Raw genomic sequence first — 24,407 nt, 5'->3', positions numbered from 1 at the left:
ATTTATTTAAATTCACTTTGGGCAACACATAAAAGTGTTTCTCATCCTATTATATATTTAACACTTAAATTGTCACTCACTTCATTATGCAACATTAATTAAGTTGCCTAAAGCGGGTTAGACCCAGCGGTTATATTTTTCACATTATATAATTGTTTTCCTTTCTCTCCCTGGGATGGAAGATTAGGTCTGATTCCATGGCAAAAAATCCATTATTAATTTTTAACATTTTGAAATTTTTCCACAAGATGGCGATGATGAGCTCTGAGGGGGAATATCTTGTGCCGGATATGAATTTCTCCTTCTAGCTCAGAGTGTTCGTCTATGTTTTATATTCACTTACTGAATTGCTTATTATATTACAAAGACTGGTGGTTGAACTGCCACGTTGTAACATTAAATTAGGCTGTTTTTAAAAATTAAACTTCGAGCCCTGGTGGTGTCAACTTTCGCTGCGGTAAGGGCATAATTCCTTCAACAAAGATGGTGGGGTCTGTTTCCATCGGATTGCCCTCTGCATTGAGTGGTTGCTATATATTGGTGCCTCACTGTCGAAAGCCCTACCCCCATTGAGAACGTCCGACTAGTGACGAAACGCGTCTGGGAGACTGCGTCAGTGACGTCACCACGCCAAGGAGGAGGGCTCCTTCAAGCCGGCCGGCTTTTGCAAACTTTTTCGTCATATGCTGCTTTTAACTTTCGATGTTGTAAGTACAATATTGTTTTTATTAAATTATGATATCCGACGGTATCACGCTATTGCGTCCTTCTTTCATCCATCATTTTATGTACTGGGGAACCACTGACCGAATCGGTACTATTGGTGAGCCTTATCAGCGGCTGAATTGTTATATTTTTTATCACAAACACCGGTGCCTCGGATCCTGTTCAACGACGGATGAATCCAACTAGTGTCCCTGGGTTATAAAGGCCGTGGCTGGGCTATAGCCAACTGTGTGAAAGGCTTGCCATCTGGTAAGCTGCTTTTGTTTACGGTGGAGGGCTGGCACTGACTGCATGCATGTCACCTGGTGATTTGGAGTTTTGATCAGTCATTATCCCAACATACCAATCAACTTTGAAGTCTCCATCTGCAATTTATGAACAGTGTTTATAGAGCATCTAGCAAATCCTGTTATCTGTTGGGTGCTATAGACATTCAATTGGGTTTTATCCTAATTGTTACACCGTTTTGGTGGTGTAAATCATCTGGCGCGGCTTTTTATATTTAAATCCCCTCATATGCTGCCCAAAACCCCATCATTCATCACATCTATCTCACATGCAACATACTTTATTTTTTTCTCTCAGGGTGCTCACCTTTAGGACCTTCCCTACCCGTTTGCCCTTCCCATTTGCTAAGTACAAAATGTGTAGCCGCTATCGATTAGTTGTGCACACACCATAGTTTTTAGATGAATAGCTTGCAAGCTATTCTTTTTACAAAAGAGGAACTAGGGAGAAATAAGCAGTCCTTCAGCAAGAGCTCATCAAGCAACTGTACCCCTAGAAAAGGCCTTTGGAAGTGCCAATTATTGCTTGTCAATTTACATTATTGTAATACAGTATAATGGTATTTCTTGTTTGTGTTCACATAAAGCAGCAATAAAAACACTTTCATATGTCCATATGTGTTAAGACTTTTAAAAAATTGAATACCGTTCCCTTCCCGTGCCTTACTTACTTATATGGGGTATTACTACCAAGCACATCAAAAAAATCTTACATAAGATTAAAAGTCTGGTGTGACAATAAAAAGATGATGTCATCAAGCATGATGCAAATTGATTTGACTTATTTAGGTAAAGGAGTTTGTTATACTGATTAAAGGTCCTTCAGACTAAAAGTTCTCAGGTGGCACCAGCATACATGGGAACAATTGTTTCTACTAAACTAACACTTTTCATATTAGTCAGAAAGCAAAGCAAAAATTTTGTTGGCACATGTCATAATGTTTTGGTTTGGTGGTAAAGTGTAGAAAATTACAGACAATGATATGCACATTAAATAAGGACTGACATGGACAAAGTCTATTCTTTACCTGTTGTTGACCTGGTAGTTGGGGTGGCATTGGAAGATATCATAGCAGGAACACAGTCATCATCCTGGGAATAGCCAGCCTGTATCGCCCTCAAGTAACTGTGGCTTCTTGTTCGAAAACATCCTGGGAGGTCTAAAGCTTCCATTGCATGAGAATCAATTTCACTGAACACTGACTCACACACCGACTCATATTGCCCATTAATTTCTGTTTCACTCATCTGGAAGAAGAGGACACATGGAGTTGGTACAGCAAATAACACTGATGAGAATCCCATTCAATTAGAGCTGTAGATATTTTATCAAAGGAACATGGTGATACAATGTACGCTAATTAAAGAAGAATGAAGTAAGTGAATACAAATGTTATCACTAAGGGAACAGGAGACCTTGCTTTAGGGACAAGGTCCTTAAATATGCTGACTACTGATGAAAAAATGAAAGATGCCTGTCAATCACTGTCAGTGAATTATCTATTTTTAGGGAGAAATGGTTTGTTATTTATGTGATAAGCCAAAGAAATGTTTTAAGAAATCTCAAATCAGAATTTCCCCATTTCAAAACATACATATAAGGTGTACAGGATTTAAACACAAAAGTCACTGTACAACAATTATGAATTAGGTATTATTATTAGAATAGAAAATATAGTGCACGGCAGGGAAAAAAAAAAACAGGGGATGGCTACTATTGCAGTATTTTACTACATATAATAAAATACATATTATATAATGTAATAGGTAGGGGACAATCAGTTTAAAAAAAACAAAACAATATAGCCTATAAGAATCACATAAAGCAAAATCGACAAGTCACACACATTAGTGGCAGATGCGTAACTTTTTAATATTAGTCAGTCAGTAGCGATGCATTGAGAAAATTTAAGATAAAACCTGGATATAAAAAATCTTTTAGGTCTTGCGTTGTGCTCACAACAAAAAAATAGATATCCCCAAATTATACCCCATTCTACTTATTATAGTTACATTCTGGAATGAACAGCACTGCTTTATAGGACATTTAATCCTTGTAATCTGTTTTAATCTTTGTTTTAATTGTAATGTGGCTTTGAAGTCTGATACATTTCTGTGGAGAAGGGAGACTGACATCACATATCATATTAATCCCCGTACACACGATCGGACCTTTGTCCGACCAAAATCACATCAGAATTCCCACGGAATTCCATCGGAGTAAAAGAGAACATGTTCTCTATCTAAATTCCGATGAAATTCATCGGAATTTGCGATGGAACTACTCCGATGGGGCATACACACGGTCGGAATTTCCGATGGAAAAAGTCCGTCTGACTTTTTCCATCGAAAATTCTGATTGTGTGTACGGGGCTTAGTATACCAGAAACTCTCAGCTATCTATTTGGCTTTTGTTTTCTTCAGAACAAGGGCAAGATGGACTGCACAGGGCCAGGGATTTGGCTTCAGAACATAACAATGTTTTTTTTTTTTTTTTAAACGTTGAATTTAATTTACAAACTGTGAGTTTATATTAAAGTGTTGGAATATAATTTTTGCATGCAAGGCCTAATTTGAAAAAATAAAATTATAAAAAAAAAAAAAACTAAAGAACTCTGACACTAGAATACAATGTGTGCCATTCTACAACACAATCAACTGCAGTAGTAAATGGGTGCATTCTTTAATCAAACACAATATTAACATGTGAATTATACTGCAATCAATAATATACGTAGAAAACACATTCATCATAACAGGCTCTGTACTAAAAGAGAAATAAGCAAAACAAATGCATCTGATATGAAGTCACAATCCATGAAAGAATAAGGGAATAGACATAAATGATCAATAAACCTTTACATTAAACTGATTCACTGACTCCTGAAATGGCAAGTTGCCATGCAGGCCTTTATTTTCTTTACAGTTGAATAGCCAAATTCATTATGGCTGATATGCAATTATATTTCTTTGAAGATGTTTCAATAAAAATTTGAATTGATGCTATTCCCTTTTTCATTCCATCAGAGTCCACAAGATGGCAGTTGTTATGTCATAGCACTCCCAGAGAAGAAGAATTCTTATATAAATGATTACTAGCACTATGTTAATAGAATTCAAGATTTGGTCTGTTTTCATGTCAAGGGAAACGTGTTCAGCTGATATAGCAATAAATAAAGTACTTACTACAGGTCAAATCTGTATATTGCATTTAATAAATGTACTAATAAAGTACATTATTGACTCTCTTAGGAAGATTTTCTACTGATCAGTATAAAAACATTATATATGGTATCTTACTATGAGACTTGTATAAGGCAATTGCTGTTTGGTTGATTTGGAGCACTATACATCTGTTTTGGTTAAAACATTATCTTTTACACCATTTTTATTTATTTTTTTACTTATATATTGGTTGAAAAGACTAAAGATTACAAAATCTTCAAAATCAGGAAGGCAATTTTGAAGGATGCAAAAATATTTGCCATTATCAGGCACAACTGCATTTGTCCTGTGCTGTCCCTTCTGATTGACCTGCAGGGTGCTATTGTCCACTATGATAAATTTACAAGCCATTTACATGGTTAATTGGGGCACTGCAGGGTAGAAACCTGGTGGTGCACAGTGTTGCCAACCGTCCGTATTGTAACAGACAGTTCGTAAAAACGGGCACTTTTTCCACCCGTTGGTAAATGTCTGTGGTTGCGGAGAATGTGCCAGTAAAAATAGCTGAGATCGATTTGGCTTGGAACTGCACATGGAGATTGGAGGCAAGGGGTGATGGTGGCTGTGGTGGCACCGCAGAGGGGGATGGCGGCACCGCAGAGGGTGGGGGATGGAGACAGGGGTTGTTGGTGGCACCGCAGAGGGGGATGGAGGCAGGGGACGATGGAGGCAGGGGGTGATTGGAGGCAGGGGGCCTGGGGGAGATTGGAGGCAGGGAGAGATTGGAGACAGAGGGAGATTGGAGACAGAAGAAGATTGGAGGCAGGGGGAGATTGTGGCACTGCAGAGGGGGGTGAAGGCAGGGGGTGTTGGTGGCAGAGGGGGATGGAGGCAGGGAGTGATGTGACTAAATAATTTGCCCTTATTATATTAGAAAATAACAAAAATATGTTTTTTTACCTTTAATATATACCTTAAATCACATTGCTATTTGCCTAGTGTACTTGTTTGTAGCTTAAATACTGAAATGTGCACCTAACAGTTTAATTGGGTAACTTTTGTGAAATGCCAGTAAAAATGTGGCTGCGCCAGTAAATTTCGGGTGTCGTGCCAGTAAATTTCAATCTGGTAGGTTGGCAACACTGGTGGTACATACACAAAATACTGGAATCCATAACATGCCTTCTCCACATGTTTCCCTCCATTGCCCCTGTAGCCATGTGAACAATCTGTAGAGGTATTATAAGGGAACATGGATCTGTGGTTTCATTGGCAACTGAGCCTTCAGGAATCCCACTGAACAACCCTGGCATCATCACACTCAGAGGACGGAGGCTGCACAAACCAAACACTTTTATGAATGTGTGTACAATGAAAAACATTTAGCACAAATAAAGTTGTAAGCTTTGCACCATACAGTGGATGAAACAGAGGGAGGAACAATGTAATATGGAACGATGATAGGGGACTGGCTGTGATGCATACTTCATACACAGAATTCTGTCATTGCAAAACACCAAGCGCTCTATCCGAGCATGCTGTTACAACAATGAATGCAAATACTAAATAATTAACAAAAAATTTGAGGTCCATCAAATCTGGCCTCCATTTTACATTGATGCACAATGAATGTGGCACAATCTTGCCTTAAAACATTTTGATAACACTTAATGTAATGGTAGAACAAGACTAGTTGTGTAAAGTGAACATTTTATATCCATTTCCTTTATAAATTGTATTTTTGGATCCTGATCAAAATTGTACTTTTAGAAAAATTAGACGTTGGAGGCATTATTTGCAATAATTGCATTGTTCAGAATTAGCAGTGTATTTTAGTATGATGTATGTAGTCATTGCCTCAGAGAGATGTGCAATAGGCTACGCTGCTTTCACACAGCAGTGAAATAAGATCATCACAGCTGCAGAAAATGAACACAGGTGATGCTCTAGATTTGAAAACAGTGAATTAAAGATTTCTCCTAGCCTGGGAATATACAGGGTACTGCCACCTTGAGCTCAGGATAATCCTTTGAGGTAAAGCATTCTTGAAGACTTTCAATGAGGAAATCCTGTAAAAATAAGAAGAAAACATATTTTGTTAGTTGCCATTGAAGATTAACATGCACAGTTTTTTTTTTTTTTAAGGTCCATTGTTCCAGAATATTCACTTCTTTGGCGATTCTTTGATGATCAAGATTTTTTTTTTTAAATCCCCTAAAAAAATAATGTTAAAACAATGCCACACTAGGCCTAGTGGCACACCTCAGCGCCAGGATGCACAGCCACAAATGATATGTTGACAAATGAATCAATCACCCAGAGGTTAATGGTCTGACAAATAACCTCTAAGTAGTTAGACTAATGTGGATATATTAATATTTACCAAATTATAATAAAAACAGGCAAATATTGTGTGAAAGCAGCTATTTAAAACATACTATCAAAAAGACGTATGCATCAAAACATAATAATGAAAGCACCACTATAAAAAACAAAAAAGTTCAATGTGGTCAAACAGCGCTGAAAAATTAGTTATAACTGTCCAATTTCAATAAAATAAGATAATTTTATTGAAATTGGACAGTTATAACCAATTTTTCAGCGCTGTTTGACCACATTGAACTTTTTTGTTTTTTATAGTGGTGCTTTCATTATTAAAAAAATAATGTGTTTATATTAATGCTACATGTGATTGGTTCAATATCAAGCATCACATATTAGTCCCAGAGTAGTGGTTATAGGCAGCACTGGCATAGAAAGCAAGGTTGGGTTAGACTATTAGACCAGTGTTCTAGAAAGTGAGGAATGCATACTGGTAATCCTTCCTCTAGGTACCCTTGGAAGCTCAGCAGCTAAAGGCAGAAGATCAAGATCTATATCTCTGTGCTCTCCTTTTAGTGTCCGTGTTCACTCTAATGTTAACTAACATGTTCTAGCTGAGGATCAATAAACCCACCTGGCTATCATACCCTGGGAGTTCCCCATGTAACACAGACTTGTAGGTACTATTATTTAAGCATGTTGGGTAAAATGTTTGTTGCTACAGGAGAAGAGTTTACTATACAACAGCATGTTAACTGTGGTAAGTTTTGTAGTTTACCTAATTACTTTTACTTTGTGCAGCCTACAATATGTGGGTTGCACTACACGTACCTTAAAGTGGAAGTAAATTTACCTTGCTGACTTTTACCTATAGGTAGTGTACATATCTTCTAAACTTTCACTGTTTAGGAGATATTTATACTACATACAGCCAGTGACATCTTAACATAATGACACTATGGGGGGTTATATACGAAAGAAAAATCCACTTTGCACTACAAGTGCACTTGGAAGTGCACTTAGCGGTGCAGTTGCTAATGGATGGCCCACCACTGATAGAAAGGCTGTCTCACTCACCAAGAGGAGGGGACAGGTACAGAAGGTTACTGGGGAGTGTGGCATGGTGGATTTTTAGATTAAACACTAGATCAACTCATGGGTTAAACCAGTGGGAATTGGACTTGTATCAGCACTAAATTTCATCTCTTCCCAGTTTCCGCTCTCTCTATTTATTCATATTTTTTGTTTACACGTATATTTGTTTTATCCTCCTTAGGCCACTTTCACACTGGGGCGGTTTGCAGGAGCTATTGCACTAAAAATAGTGCCTGCAAACCGACCTGTTTCTCCAGTGTGAAAGCCTTTGGGCTAGCAGGACCGATCCAAAAGTCCTGCTAGCCGCATCTTTGAAGCGGTGAAGGAGCGGTGTGTTTACTCCTCCACCGCTCCTTCCCAAGGAAAATTGCACTGCTAGCGGCCGAATACCGCCGCAATTCCAACGGTAAACCGCTTTACCATCACCGCACCTGACTCAATGGAGCCAATTCACACATCACCATGGTGGCTGCGGAGAGAAATGCACTGGAGCCCTGTGCATCTTTGGCTCTATTTAGGTCTGAATTCAGGCAATAATTCGGGCCTGATTTATCCCTGAAATAGAGAACAGGGATGCACCAGACCCCCTCCTGCGAGCCGCATGCAAAGACAGTGTGAACCCAGCCTTAAAGTTCTGTGTCTTAATGTAATTTTGACAAAGGCCTTGTACAGTGGCGGCCCGTCCATAGGGGGTGCCCGGGCTCCACCCCCCCTCCTATAGTCATTAAAATGTCGTTCTGCAGCACCGCACAAATAACATACTGTACATTCATGCATTGTGTGAATGTATGTTATTGTGGCCAGCTGCCGCTGGTATATGCAGATAGCCGGACATAGGGCGCCGGCTAACTGAATAACGGCAGCTGGTTGGCTGTGCGGAAGTGCCTATTAGAGCCAGTGGCTTTCCGAGTACAGCCCTTCAGCTCCCGGATGTCTTATCCTCGGAACGTACGGGGGCTGCGTCCCTTGGATAAGACTGACGGCCGTCTCAGCCAATCAGGTTCACCTATTCTGGTTATCGGTAACCCGATTGGCTGAAGCGTCATCGAGGGTGGCAGAAGACATCGAGGGACCATGGAAGGAGGTTGGCTAACCCCAGAAAGGTAAGTGCCAGGCGGGGGGGGGGCAATCTGACTGGCAGCATTTAACAGGGCACAGTGGCGACAATTGTTGAGGGAACAGTGGCTACAATTGATGTGGGCACAGTGGGGACAATTGATGTGGGCACAGTGGGGACAATTGATGTGGGCACAATTGATGTGGGCACAGTGGCTACAATTGATGTGGGCACAGTGGCGACAATTGATGTGGGCACAGTGGCGACAATTGATGTGGGCACAGTGGTAACAATTGATGGCATGGCACAGTGGCTGCATTTGTTGGCACAGTGGCTGCGTTTGGCATGGCACAGTGGTGACACTTGATGGGCACAGTGGTGACAATTGATGGCACAGTGGCGACAGTTGATGGCACAGTGGCTGCATTTGATGGCATGGCACAGTGGCTGCGTTTAATGGCATGGCACAGTGGCTGCGTTTGATGGCACAGTGACTGCGTCTGGCATGGCACAGTGGCGACAATTGATGGCACAGTGGCGACAATTGATGGCACAGTGGCGACAATTGATGGCACAGTGGCGACAATTGATGGCATGGCACAGTGGCTGCATTTGATGGGCACAGTGACTGCCTTTGATGGGCACAGTGGCTGCCTTTGATGGGCACAGTGAGGCTGCAATTGTCTTTTTTCTTTTTTTTCATTTGTTTGCGCCCCCCCAAAAATTTTGAGCACCAGCCGCCACTGGCCTTGTAGGTTCCTAAGTGTCATTCTAAATGCCCCATTTTGACAAACAGAAATTACATATTTAGTATTTAGACATGACAAGTTATGAATGAGGCGATTCAGTTTGCTATATAAGTTTCTCACTCACTCACTCACTCACTCACTCACTCACTCATAGTTAGCTATAGTCTGCTAAACATTGCAATAAACCAATAATGCTAATTCATCATCTACTTAGTAAAGTTTAAAAGGCCCAGAGTAGAATTTATATACAGTAAGCTACAGCAAATTCCGCTTTTTAAAGTTGAGTTCCAAACAAACCGCTAAATACAGTTTTAATACATATACTGTATGTGAATTGTCATATATGCTCTCATAACAACGAGCACAACACAGCTTTGCAATCTCTGAAAACTCTCTGCAAACTACACTGCAAACGAGCAATACAACTTTGTTAAAACACACCCTAGCCCAGTGATGGCGAACCTGTGGCACGCGTGCCACATCTGGCATGCCAAGCCCTCTCTGTGGGCACTCAGCAGGCTCCCAGAATAGGGGAGGGAATCCCCCAGCAATGCAGTTACTTTCACTCATGCAGGCGTGGAGTAGCCGACTCCTTTTCTATCATTAATGCGATCGGGCAGTGGGACGGCAGATGTGTGTATAGCCCTCCCTGCATACAAGCAGCCCAATGGAAATAACACAGAGAGGGAGTGTCTGCTGTAAGCAGCGCACAATGCCTCTGAATAGCCAGGAAGAGAAGAATGATCCTCCCTTCCTGGACTTAGGCAGCCAATAGGAGAGCAGCTTCCTGTACAGGCCGGGCCTCCAGCACTGAAGCATGGCAATATGGAGGACTTTGGCTGAACACATACACAGGTAGGACAGTGCTATGGGTGAGGGAGGGAGAGATGGGGGCTCGCAGAGGACACTGCTGTGTATGTTGGGGGGATGTGAAGGGGGCAGAGGACACTGCTGTGTATGTGGGGGGATGTGAAGGGGGCAGAGGACACTGCATTGTTGGAAAGGGCCCTGTATTCTGAGCATCCCATCCCTGTATTCTGAAAATCCCATCCCTGATCCATCCCATCCCTGTATTCGGATAATCCCATCCCTGAACCATCCCATCCCTGTATTCTGAGAATCCCATCCCTGATCCATCCCATCCCTGTATTCTGAGCATCCCATCTCTGATCCATCCCATCCCTGTATTCTGAGCATCCCATCCCTGTATTCTGAGAATCCCATCTCTGATCCATCCCATCCCTGTATTCTGAGAATCCCATCCCTGTATTCTGAGAATCCCATCTCTGATCCATCCCATCCCTGTATTCTGAGAATCCCATCTCTGATCCATCCCATCCCTGTATTCTGAGAATCCCATCCCTGTATTCTGAGAATCCCATCTCTGATCCATCCCATCCCTGTATTCTGAGAATCCCATCTCTGATCCATCCCATCCCTGTATTCTGAGCGCAGTGCATCCATATGATCCCTGTATTCTAAACACAATGCATCCATCCAATCAATGTATTCTGAGCACAATGCATCCATATGATCCCTGTATTCTGAGCACAATGCATCCATCCGATCCCTGTATTCTGAGCACAATACAACCATCCAATCCCTGTATTCTGAGCACAATGCATCCATCCGATCCCTGTATTTGAAAAAGCACAAAGGTTTTTTATCTGGGCACAATGGTAAGGTTTTTGGTCCCTTATGGCTCATTCAGAGGGATGATCAGACCTATCCTATGTACAGAGCCGCTGGTAGATTTATTCCATGTTGGCACTTTGAAATAAATAAATTGTTTTTGTGTCGCGGTTTGGGCACTCGGGCTCAAAAAGGTTCGCCATCACTGCCCTAGCCTATAAATAAAAAATGTAGGCAGCAGCACATTAATGAAGTCAAGCATCCTTACACTGGAAGCCAAGTTGTGAGCCTTCCATTGGAGAAGTTTTTGAAGAATGCAGAGTTGCGGGTGGGGCAGTGCTACCGTGTTTCCCCGAAAATAAGCCCGGGTCTTATATTAATTATGCCAACAAAAGACACAGTAGGGCTTATTTTCAGGGTAGGTCTTCTCTCCCTCCCTGCCAGGAATCCCCAGTGTGAACTGAGTTAAAATGCTTGTACAATCCTATAATCCACTCTATTACAGTATTATATAATGTACAATGTGTGCATTTCTGTAATATAATTGTGCCAAATACATATAGCGCGCTCTGCACTTCCGTTACCCGCCGCAGCCTCTCTTCCCCACAATTATATCACAGAAACACACACATTGTACATTATAAACTACTGTAATATAGTGGATTATAGGATTTTACAAGCATTTTTAACTAGGGCTTATTTTCGGGGTAGGGCTTATATTGCAGCCTTCCTGGAAAATAGCACTAGGTCTTATTTTCAGGGTAGGTCTTATTTTTGGGGAAACAGGGTAGGTGCATATATGAGTGTTGTGGATGGGGATGTGGGCTTGGTGTAGATGTGTGTTATGAATGGGGATCTTAGTGCAGAGGTAAGAGCTGTGGATTGGGGCAGGTGCAGAGCTGATCGCTGTGGAACTGAAGGTTTCTGAGTTCATAGTTGAGAGCTATAAATGGGGGCTCACTTTTTCCCTTAAATAAAAAAAAGATGGTATATTTGCCTGCTCTTTGCAAGGATATTGTATTGCACTAATCAGACCTTACCCCCACTTCTGGAGTCCCCCTACTGGCATTATCCCTCCATCTTCTTACAAGTGCCCCCTCAACAAGCCGGCTGCTGTGGGGGTACCTATAAGACACACACACAGCATGGTTTGGCCATGCCCTCCACTCTCTCCTCACAGGATTTGACAGACAGCAGCAGAAACCTGTAAGACCAGGAAGTGAAAGCAATGGCACTGAAGACGAGCAGCAGCTAGTGGAAGTTTGTTGACCCTAATGCAGAGAATGTATTAATCAGTTTGGCTCCAGAGCAATTTTGTTCATTTTCCACATACATGTAAAAATCTTAATTTTTGTCAATAAAATTAATTAAACCCCCAGAACATTATATATTTTATGAAAGCGGTGGCCCTGTAGAATAAAAAGGTAATAGTTGCACATTTTTACTTCACATGATATTTGCACAACTGTTTATTAAATGCAAATTTTCAGGAATATAATAAAATACATTTTAGTGCAAAACCACACCATATAATACCCATTTTTGGTTAAAATCTAAAAGATGAGGTTGAATAGAGTAAAAAGATACCAAATATTCCATGGCTTAAAATTGCGCGCACCCGCGATATCTCCAAAAATGCTGGTGCCCAAAATTCCCAATAGGTGATGCTTTAAAAGCCTTTACAGCTCATCAGTTTACTAGTAGTTCTTGTGCTAGAATTATTGTCCTCACTCTAATGTTCGCAGTGATATGTCAAATGTATGGTGCGACTGTGGTTTACATGCACGTACACACCCTGGGCTCGCGTTTATGCAGGTGTGTAGGGCTATGGGGGTTTGCGGGAATTTCCCGCGGGAGGGGGGGGCACCGCACTTCTGGCTGTGATCGGCAGCTACGAAGCTGCCACATCACTTTCACTTTGAAGCTGAGAGATGGCTCTACAAAACACTCACAAGCTGATGGCTGCTACTGCAGCCATCAGATTTAGATTGAAGGTTCACTCTTCATACAGTATCTCACAGAAGTAAGTACACCCCATCAGAGCTGAAAGATGAAAATTGGCCTGGACAGGAAGGGGGTGATAGTGCCCAATAGGCAAGTGGTTAAAAGGCTGCTAATTTGTCACACCTAATGTTTGATAGGTATTTGTTCATCTGTATTTTATGGACTTTATCCATCATTTTATAGGATCATTTGTCCTAGCCGCCCATCATTTCTAAATAGGATTCATCCATCAACATTTGAAAAAATTCACCCATTAGGAGTGAAATACAACACAATTTGCCCATTACATAAGAGTCATGCATCATTTTTAAATTCAACAAGATACACCAATCAGCATTCACATACAAAATAGAGAGATTTTGATAACATAAGATTCGCCCATCAGCTGCCCTATTACCCGTTGGTTGAATGCTCTTTTAATTAGATTTTAACCCCTTGCCAGGATCATGCCAGAGACCAATAGAAGGGACTCCTGTTCACTGTATTCTTGTAAGAGTCCTTCCAACCAACTCCTGTTAATCAGTTGTTGACCATAAGCTGTCCATGACAACATAGCAATGCATATATGTGTCCTCTGGGCGTTAAGTGGTTGTTAACCCACTGTGCCATTTTATATATTCCTATGTGTCTTGTTATGCCAAGTGCTCCTGTCTCTGTGTTTTATTAAAACAAATACTGTCTATACCTGATTTCAGAGCGTCGCTTCTCTCCCTCTCGATCTGACAGCGAGAGTGGGAGAGGCCGAGATTCTCCTGCTGACTTCAGTCAGGATGAGAGGTGGCGAGTAGGAGAGAGCTAGCCCACCACGTGAGTGCCAGGCAGCACTCTGAAATCAGGTATAGACAGCATTTGTTTTATAAACTGACTCTGTCAGAGCAGACAGGCAGGGGGTATGGGAGTCAGAGGACAGAGGAGAGACAGGAGAGCTGCAGGATACAGAGACACATAAACTGACCATGTTGTCAGGGCTCAGCAGGCATAATAAACCGTGGTCAGTTTACAGGAGGGAGGGCAGAACCTGGCAGGATCAGCCAGGTATTTCAAGTGAAAAGGCCAAATTACACAGCACAGGCACTGTGCTGTATAACATGCTTTAAAGGAACAGGGTCCATTTTTTTTTTTTTTTTTTTAGGGTAACAAACGCTTTAAGGCCCACCTGTAGTGCTGCTGCATATTTACATTATGATGTTGTGATGTTCCCGCTAAACTACTCTTTTTGTTTGATCATATATGCTGGTAAAATTCATAAGAAAGCTAAAACAAATTACTGACCTCAAGCGCGTTGACTCAGTGTGTGAGACCTGCATACACAGCACAATATATATATATTAATAATAGGGCAAAGATAGCCAGTGCTCTACCTGACTGACACAGCTGGCCTGGCTAAGCGTACTGACAGCTCTCATGTAGCTCTGGTTCCTTGAACGAAATTTTGGAGAGTTGTAGTTTCCTGATGGGTCCAGGACCAGGACATGTCCCGCAGGCATTTCACTTGCTGCTTGTAGGTAACTCTGGCTACAAAACACAAAAGACAGTGTTGGAAGATTCTTAATGAGAATATTGGCCAGTTTAGGTATAAAAAGTATTTTTATTTTAATCAATCCTCTTGTCTCAGTACATCTATATCAGATACATTGCTAAATATGACTGCACAGTCTCTGAAAATTTAATTTATGTATTCAGCTCAGAAAACAGTTGTAGCAGCAATTTTCTTCTTTATTGTTTAGGAAGGCAAGAAAGGGAAGATAAATTGCATTTTCGTGTTTAGTATACAAAGCAGTGTGAGCTCAGGTGTGTAGAACTGCACACACTTAATAACCCTGCTTGACAGCTATATTTTTTAATGCAAATGCTAGTATAATTTCATTGAAAAACAATAGCAGCTTATGTTCCTTTCAGCTTATAATACATTTATTAAGTCATTTGACTTCCAGGGGTCAAAATCATGGCCAGCAAAAGGTATGTAAAGTACCATAGAGATAAATCATTTGGTTAGGAAAAGTTGTTTTTGTTGCTGATATAAATAAATGTGCGGATTCTGTTTTTCCTATAAATGTTCATACCATCCTGATATCAGTTAAATCCTTTTGTATACTGTATGAACCAAGTGACAAAAGGCTGGGTACACAGCACGAAAAGAAGCAAGGAAGCTACTATATACAAGGCAAAATTATTAGAGGCTCATTTGGTTCTCTAGTCACCATTGTCTTGTCCTATCTTTCCTAAACCTCTAAAACATAGCTAATATTCTATACTGGAATCAGAATTCGTGCAGTCACTAGGCCACATATTACATCCAGAGAAGTGAAACAACTTCAACTACACCAAGAATAATAAGAACCTGGAAAAGGGATTGCAGTTGTAAAATGCCCACTTCTGGGGAAGGAGCTTAGCTTTACTCCAGGCAAGTATGAGGAGTCATGTCATTCCCAGTAAGGAGATTATGCAACAAAGTCTTGTTAAATGTGAAGGTACCCGCGCTATGGAGAAGAAACAGCTGCTGCCCCCCTAGTTGTAAGTCCTAATATAGGACTACCATGTGAATATGTGAAAAGATTGGTAGGGGTATTGGCGCTGCCCCTGACACCCATGTCTAGGTGCTGTATATAATAAATGTATCCCAAACTCTATAAGGTGAGCTTGCTGCCCACACTAATAGTTGTTCTGTGGACAGATTCTCCCACCTGAGCTGTGGATCCCTGCCGTTCCTCCAAAGTTACCATGGGCCTCTTGGCTGCTTCTCTGATGAATGCTCTGCTTGTTCACTAAGGTTCTCCAACAGACCTCTAAGGGCTTCACAGAACAGCTGTATTTTTACTGAGATTAAACAGCACACAGGTGGACTAATTAGGTGACTTCTGAAGGTGATAGATTCCACTCGATTTCAGTTAGGGGTATTAGAGTAAAGGGGGCTGAATACAAATGCACGCCACACTTTTCAGATATTTATTTGATGCACACCACACTTTTCAGATATTTATTTGTAAAAAAAAAATGAAAACCATTTATCATGTTCCTTCCACTTCTCAATTATGTGCTACTTTGTCTTGGGTCATCACATAAAATCCCAATAAAATAAATTTACGTTACTGTAAGTGTCTCTGAAAAAAGATCCACAAAATCAGTTAGGGACTGAATTTCAATTATTTCACCATTACGCCGAGTTAGGTATGGGCCCACGTACCTTAAGGATGCTTTCACAGTGAGATGCTTTACAGGCGCTATAGTGCTAAAATAGCGCCTGTAAAGTGTCTCTCCTCTCACTCCAATGTGAAAGCCTGGGGACTTTCACACTGTAGCTAAAGAAAGTCATGCAAGCCACATCTTTGCAGTGCTGTAGGAATGGTGTATACACCGCTCCTAAAGCGTCCCTGCCAACTGAAATCTAAAAATAGTGGCGACAATTGATGGGCACAGTGGCTGCGTTTGATGGGCACAGTGGCTGCGTTTGATGGGCACAGTGGTGGCAAATTATGGGCACAGTAACTGCGTTTGATGGGCACAGTGAGGCTGCAATTGATGTTTTTTTCTTGTTTTCGTTTTTTTTTTTTGCGCCCTCCCAAAAGAATTGAGCACCAGCCGCCACTGATGACATGCCTGTTTTCTTCCTGTTGGATGTAAGGGAAATATTTTTTTAATAAATTCGATATAAATGGTTTTACACTGTGGAGATTCTTTTTGCTTCTAGGAAAATTGACCTACTGAGTGAAGAAGTTTACCGTAAATGATTTTAGAACGAATGGTGGATCTGCTACACCGTTTTAAAGTCTGGGGGAGCTTAGTCTTCAGATGCCCATCTGACTCTACGTTAATAACATTTGAGTCCACACTATCCGGTAAGCGCATTTGAACCTATACAACCTTACACACCGTGGTGATTTTAGGAATATAAAGGCTTTCTTCTATCATTATGGAAGTTTGATACACTTTGGATTTTTTTTTTATGAACATTTTTCTCTTTTCTTTTTGATGTCATGTATGGGCTATAATTTATATACATAAGTGAATGGTTCAGTCTGGATAGGATTGTATGATAAACCATTTGTCTGAATTTGATCAATATATGTCACTTTCTGAATAAGTCACTGTACATCTGTACATCAATGAGATGTATAACGCAACACTTTTTAACTTTCTATAATCATGCACAATGTTTGTCAAATTGTGGAGTTGGCAGCTGTTTAATCTATGGCGCAGTATACTATTGCAATTTAATATGTATAACAAATCGCAATTTAAGACAAAGGGATTTCATCAACGAGCACCCACTGAATGGTAATCGCTCTACAACTATTAAATAGAATAACTTTAAATAATGGCAATAATAGACGGATACATGTGCTGTGTTAAAATAGCATAAATAGAGATGACAAAGCCATCCACAACTCTGCCCCGAGCTACATCACCAATCTTGTCTCCAAGCATATCCCAAACCGTCCTCTCTGCTCTTCTCAAGACCTCCTACTGTCAATATCTCTTGTCTTCTCCTCCCATGCTCATCTTCAGGATTTCTCCAGCGCCTCTTCCATCCTCTGGAACTCGCTACCTTAACCTGTCCGACTATCCCCTACTCTTGCTACCTTCAGGCGATCCCTGAAAACTCATCTCTTTAGGGAAGCCCATCACGTCTTCAACTAATCTTTTACCACTTCCATCAGCTCATTCCTCACAGTTTCAACCTTTTGTACCACCAGCTCCACCCTATTAGATTGTAAGATCTTCTGAGCAGGGCTCTCTTAATCCTCTTGTATTTTATTGTATTATAACTGTATTTTCTCCTTTTTATATTGTAAAGTGCTGCGTAAACTTTTGGTGCTATATAAATCCTGTATAATAATAATAATAATAATAATAATGACAAAAATCGGTGTAGGCAGGTTGTTGTTCTGCATGAATGAAATTAAAGTAACTTGTAACATTAGCTATAGTATCTGCAGGAAAACAACTTGCTGCTTAAAATTGGGGGAATGAGCTAAGGTCCTTGCAGTGCAGCCACTTGTATACATATTACAGTAATTGCAAAGATTCCCTATGAGTATATAAGATGAAATTCCAGTGTTCAAGGAACAGTTCCACATCTGGAAAGAATAAATATGTAGGGCACACTAAAATCAAAGCAGTCCTAGAGTGCACAATAAACACGCTATATATTCTGTGAGCTCTTAACCAGCCAGTCTGTTGCCCAGATAGCCAACCTGTGAGTAAATAAACTGAGCATACATATGTGTGCTCTCCAAAATAGGCTCAATGTGATGAACTTTGTTGTCAAATGGCTGGTAACCGAAGGAAAGGCTAGATGATGGCTGGCAATCTCCAATTAAGGAGGGTGTCCCATTCTGTGGATATGCTGCTGGCGTTACTCGTAATGGCTCCAACTCCAACAAGTGTATTTGCACATGTGCAGTAAAGTTCCACCCGCCATATGTCACATACGGCTTAGTCAAAAGTCATGATGAGTGACTCAGACTCTGTGGTAACAGAGCTTCAGTCTATGCATTTTGCCTGCTACTTGTAAATGCTGACTTCATCTGGACTTAAAGAAGGCACCTGTCATTCCTAATTTATAGGCTGTTGACCCTGCAATTCAGGCCATAACCCAGCTAAATCAAAATGTATTAGAATGAATAGTAATCAATCCTCATTAACTTGAAACAAGGTGTATGGGGATGAGATAGAAGGGAAACGATCAGTCGGCCATATATTAGGGTAAAGACCTAGAGATGTTCCATCCAAAGCAAAATGAGCTTATAGCTTATTGTAAAGAGCCAAGGTAAAGGATAAAACATAAATGGTAGTGACTAATTGTTCATCTATGTTAGCAGGAAAGTGAAGAGATAAATATTAATGAAGCTCCAAATGGCCTGATCGGCAGAGAAAGGTAATTTATCAAAGAAAATTCCAAGATTCAACTCAGTGTTCAGTCCACCTGGAGAGAGTGTACCAAGGTTAAAAATTCACTTATTTTCCATTTGAAGAAGAACTTTATCAAAGTCATCTCTCTTTTATGATAAATTTAACAAAAAAAAACCTTTAGTGTGAAATCCATCTACACAACCCCTGTGTATTTGCCTGTGGAGTGCCATTGGGTTAAACTTTTTTTCCTGATTTTTTTTTAGCTGTTTTTTTCTTCTTAACGGAATGAAGGTGTTCTCCAATGCAGACCCCAAAAGGTTTCTTTGTCTTGCCAACATAAAATATACAACATATGGCAAGGATATTCAATCACATAGAGCACCCTGTTCGTTTAACCACTTCCCGCCCAAGGACGTCATATGACGTCCTGGACTTTCAGTGGGGATATCTGAAAGATGCCTGCAGCTACAGGCATCATTCAGATATCCATCTCTTTAGCCGACGATCCTGTGCACCATAAGAACGATCATAGCGGCAGTTCCGGCGGAAGGGGACGTCACCAGTCATCTCAATGATCGTCAGAGGCCCGGGCGGGATGTTATGATGTCACGCCCGGGTACCGGAATGTAAACACAGCCGCAACCGCGGCTGAAAGCATTAGATCTGTGATTTTTTTTCACGTTCTAATGCTTTCCAGCCTGGAGGAGAGATGTGGGGTCTTATTGACCCCGCATCTCTCCATAAAGAGTACCTGTCACGAACCATTCCTATTACAAGGGATGTTTACATTCCTTGTAATAGGAATAAAAGTGTAAAAATAAAATAAATTAAGTAAAAAAACAAAAAAAAAAATTTTTTTAAACGCCCCTATCCCCGGTACCTCCCACTCAGAAGCGAACACACACGCAAGTCCCACATATGTAAACACCGTTCAAACCACACATGTGAGGTATCGCCGCGTGCGCCAGCAACAATTCTAGCACTAGACCTCCTCTGTAACTCTAAATTGGTAACTTGTAAAAAAAAAATTTGCGACACCTATGGAGATTTTTAAGTACTGAAGTTTGGCGCCCTTCCATGTGTGCGCAATTTTAAAGCGTGACATGTTAGGTATCTATTTACTTGGCGTAACTTCATCTTTCACATTATACAAAAAAATTGGGCTAACTTTACTGTTTGTTATTTTTTAATTCATGAAACCGTTTCCCCCAAAAAAAGGCGCTTGAAAAATTATTGCGCAAAAACCATGCAAGATAAAAATTTGCAATGACCGTCATTTTATTCCCTATGGTGCCTGCTAAAAAACATATATAATGTTTGGGGGTTCTGAGTAATTTTCTAGCAAAAAAAATATGATTTTTGCATGTAGGAGAGAAGTGCCAAAATAGGCCCGGTATGGAAGTGGTTAACAATTGATGACATTTTTAATGTGAAAATGTTTAGACCTGTCTTTACTGGAAAAGACCTTGGTCTTCTCCACAAAATGGCACACGAGCACATGGATACATGCCTACCATTTTGGGCAACCTGTTTTTGTGATGGACTTTTAACAAATTCAGATTTAACCAAATGTGTATTAAATGATTGGCCCTATAAGTGGACAAGGGCCACTATTTTCGTTAATTGAAGATTAGATGTTAGCACATGGCAAAGTTTTTTCATAATGGTTTTTACCTCCTTGCCAGTGTCTCCACCTCACTCACGCATTGGTGCGCGCTCTCCATTGTTTACACGCTACAGCTGTGTAAACAATGGAGAGCGCGCACCAATGCGTGAGTGAGGTGGAGACACTGGCAACTACATAAAGCGGCATTAGACAGATGGTAAGCAAACCCCATGAATAAATCAGTTGATGAAACATGTCGGGGTGTGATTGCTAAAGTCACAACCGCTACCTTAACCTGCTAGTTTGGACGTGGAATGGTCTATTTTTTTTGCTACCAGCTTAATCACCTGAGCAGCAGCTCCAGTACTACCTGCATAAGGGCTGTGAGTAATAACTTGGGCTATTCGTTGGTCCGCTGTGACCACTAGTTCACTTGGAGAAAAATTATTTTCGTTTGTGTGTACACCGTGCTATTTTTGGATTTCATTCACTGCTTTTGACAAGAATTATGTTTGTGAGTGCTACTTTTGGGAGATTTCTAGTGTGTTATTAAAAGTTGTGTTACAATATCACACTATTGTGCTCTCTCTCTTCATTGCATATGGCTGTCATCTTGGAGTTTTCTGTTTGCATCGGATCTTCATCCTTTTAACTGAATGCTCCACTCTACTAAGAAGGAGCTCCATCAATTAATAACTGAGTGGGTCAGTTAAAAAGCCTGTGTGCCTAAACACGAGAGTGTCAGGCCATTTGTTGCGGTGAGTTTGCATTTCTGGTGGTGGAAGCACGTAGTCACTATGGTGTGGTGAAAGCACTCACTGAAGATTGTGAAGGAATTTCTTCTGTTTTTCACTTATGAACTTTATTTATGTTCACCTAGTCAGTTAATGGACTTTTTTGCCAACCTGTTATTTTTGGTGCAATTTTGGCACATATTTTGGACACGTATATATTATCTCACTTAGAGGGTGGATTATTCACATATTTTTCACTGTGTCACTGTACCAATATTATATATGTTGTTTCATTTTTCACGTATTAATTTGTGAGCGCTGTTTAATATCACATTTGGTACCTTTTTCACATTAGGTAGCACTGTATTTGCATATTAACAATTTTTTGAATTTATACTTTTATAGCAGCAGCTCATGTATATTTAATAATTTATTTATTTATTTTATTAATATCACTATAGTTCACATTTATTCTCCAGCTACGCGCAGTGAGGGTGGCCACAGTAGACGGCCTTTATTTCCACCCCCTTTTTCCAGTACATCATCGATGCATCGTACCCAAACTGAAACATAGGCATGATACAACAATGAAGCATACACCAACTGTTCCTCCCACAGACCAAGAGGCAAACAGGCGTACGCCCATGCCAAAAGGGCACCCATTCACATACCCCTGATTTGCTGCTAAAAACGTCTGAACTGGAAAGAATTGTTCATGAGTACATACTCCAACAGCTCCATGAGGAACTCATTCTGGGCCCCCATTCCAGGATAACGAATATCCCAAAAATGAGCAACTGCCAGAAGGCCCCACTTGTGGGGTATGGACTTGTAAAGCGGTTCCACGTCCACCCCCACAAGGAGGACCTCCTCTGGAAAAACCACGTCCAAAATCGTCTTCAGAATGCCTCTCATATCCTGGACATAAAAGGGAGATTCAAAACCCTTTCTTTAATTAAGGAATCAAGGTATTTGCCAAATCTTTCAGGAGAACCTCCTCAACATCAGGCTTGAGTATCTAAAAATCACTTTTCTTAAAAAAAATTGAAGGTCTTTAAAGACCTCAAATTCATTCATAGCGTTCAAAGGAGAAATGAGAGCCTCTTCTGGAGAAGCCCGATGTGTCTTTCCTGTAGCTCAAATCTAGAGAGATTGATCACCTTAATGTCACCAATATCCCATTAATTTACATTTTGGAGTGTCTACTCTCCATCCTCATCTCTTTTGACTCATGGTTGTTCTCACCGTTCTGGCTTTTGAGCCCTCTTTTTCTTCTACTTGACTCTTCTCTCCTATACTGCAAACTTTTTTCTTTTTGAATCCTTCCTCGTTGTTGTCCTCTCTCTCTAAAATAAATAAATACACAGACTTAGATATACCTCCGCCTTCACTATCAGAAGGGAAGATTCCACTCCTAGCTGGGGTATTGAGTTTTGAAAACTCCCATTCATCTTTAAAGGGGTATAGTTGAGCCACATTTTCCTCAGTCTGTTTGTTAATTTCCTCTAGTTGTAACTTCTCCTCTTCTATGATAAGACACATAACCGCTAAGCTTCTATTGAGACAGCTTTCCATTTCTTCTAAAAACATTCTGCGTGTAGGTGTTGGGATGGGACCACCTTTTCCTTAAGCCCTCTCAGTATCTTACGGTGTTCCACATGATTCCAGAAAGGGAAATGTTCCACTTTACATTTAAATATTTAATGGTAAGCTTCGTATGGTTCCTGCATGTATCCTTACTTATATCAGTGATTTCACTGGAAGGCTGCCTGTTCACCTTAGAAAATGTCGACCTGATCTCCACCTCTATCTCATCTACCAATTTAAATGCCATAATAAGGTTTGATTAAATTTAATATGTCAAGTTTTTTATTTCCTTGATAAAGTATTAATTTGTTTTAATACCACCTGAAGCTGCATTTTGTGCCTTCTCTTTTCTGGTTGTAGTGCAACTATACTTTTTACATAATGTCCATTATAATGAGAAGTGGTTACCTCTCATACAGTACTTGACCTTATTGTTTCTCCTATAATGAGCATTTGCTGCAGACCTAAAATATTTAAGACACACAAAAAATAGAAATAACAATTGTGACAGAGTTTTGATATACTGTAAAGCCAATGGAGCAAGCTAGGGTCCCCAAACAGAGCAACTTATTTATGGGTGTTCAAATTAAGCATCCAATTATATGCAGTGTGTGTGTGAAATGTTGCAGAGTTGATTATGGTAAAACAACAGTGAGTCTGAATGGAAGCAAATAAAGAGGTACTGTAGGGGGTAAGGTTTGCCCATAATTACTTTTTTTGGAGCAAAGATCTGGTAGTGGTGGGACTCTGCTTACAGGGACAAAGCTGGAGCTTGCCCACTTAAAAATATAAAAAAAATTAAACTTCTATTACAAGTTTACCTGAACGTAATTTTCCAAATCCACAGTGGGTGGACAGATATTAAAAAATCTTAAAATTAATTAAAAACTTTAAATAACCTTAATTACCTTACCTGTATTAAAGAAAATATTTGTACAAATGCATGACCATGCTGTAACGATGCACAAACACTGTATATTGTAGTAATTGTTTGTGTCTGAATATGCAAATAAATTTTCTTGGCAAACTAAAAAAGCATTAATTGTCTATTCATGAGTCATGACTTTCCCACATAAAAGGGAGAAAAGAGTAATACAGTATGTAAACCTTGATGTGCTTGATATAAGGTCTACTCTTGCTGGTGCTGCAGTTCATATACTTGATATAGTAACAGCACCATCTGGTAGCAGCCCATTCATATCAGATGGGGATGAAGAAGAAACCATGTGTTATATTTTTGTATGACACACTTCTGTCCCACTACAGGATGATACATGTTTTACTGCTAATGGGTGCTCGGAATCCATGAAAGTAGAGGTAAGTGGTGCAATTGGGGCCATTCATTTGGTTCACATGTATTGTGAGCCAAAATATTATAATATTAAAGTTTTAAAATACATAAGAACAAACAGAAGTTACAGTAACAAAACATGAAACCTATTCCAATATATGCAAACATTGACATACAAAATGCAATATGAAATAAGAGAAGCCCCATATAGATTCAAAGGCAACAGTGGCTATGGAAATTAGGTTTCAGGTAGGTGGGTAATCAATATTAAAGTATCCAAAGAATGGTGCTTGGTAATG

General features: G+C 40.3%; 1 protein-coding gene across 1 annotated transcript in view; it reads right to left on the bottom strand.

Annotated features, from left to right (window-relative positions):
* DLGAP2 (DLG associated protein 2) overlaps window positions 1-24,407 on the bottom strand; it is a 197,465-nt gene that overhangs the window by 117,344 nt on the left and 55,714 nt on the right. The window contains exons 3-5 of the mRNA XM_040349803.1: window positions 14,399-14,552; window positions 6,188-6,247; window positions 2,042-2,261 (exon numbers count right to left, since the gene is read on the bottom strand). Coding sequence (XP_040205737.1) covers window positions 2,042-2,261; window positions 6,188-6,247; window positions 14,399-14,552 — 434 coding nt within the window. The remainder of the gene's footprint in view (window positions 1-2,041; window positions 2,262-6,187; window positions 6,248-14,398; window positions 14,553-24,407) is intronic.

Source organism: Rana temporaria, chromosome 4 (genome assembly GCF_905171775.1).
Source record: "Rana temporaria chromosome 4, aRanTem1.1, whole genome shotgun sequence".
Classification (NCBI taxonomy): domain Eukaryota; kingdom Metazoa; phylum Chordata; class Amphibia; order Anura; family Ranidae; genus Rana; species Rana temporaria.
This window is presented reverse-complemented; position numbering and strand designations above follow the sequence as displayed.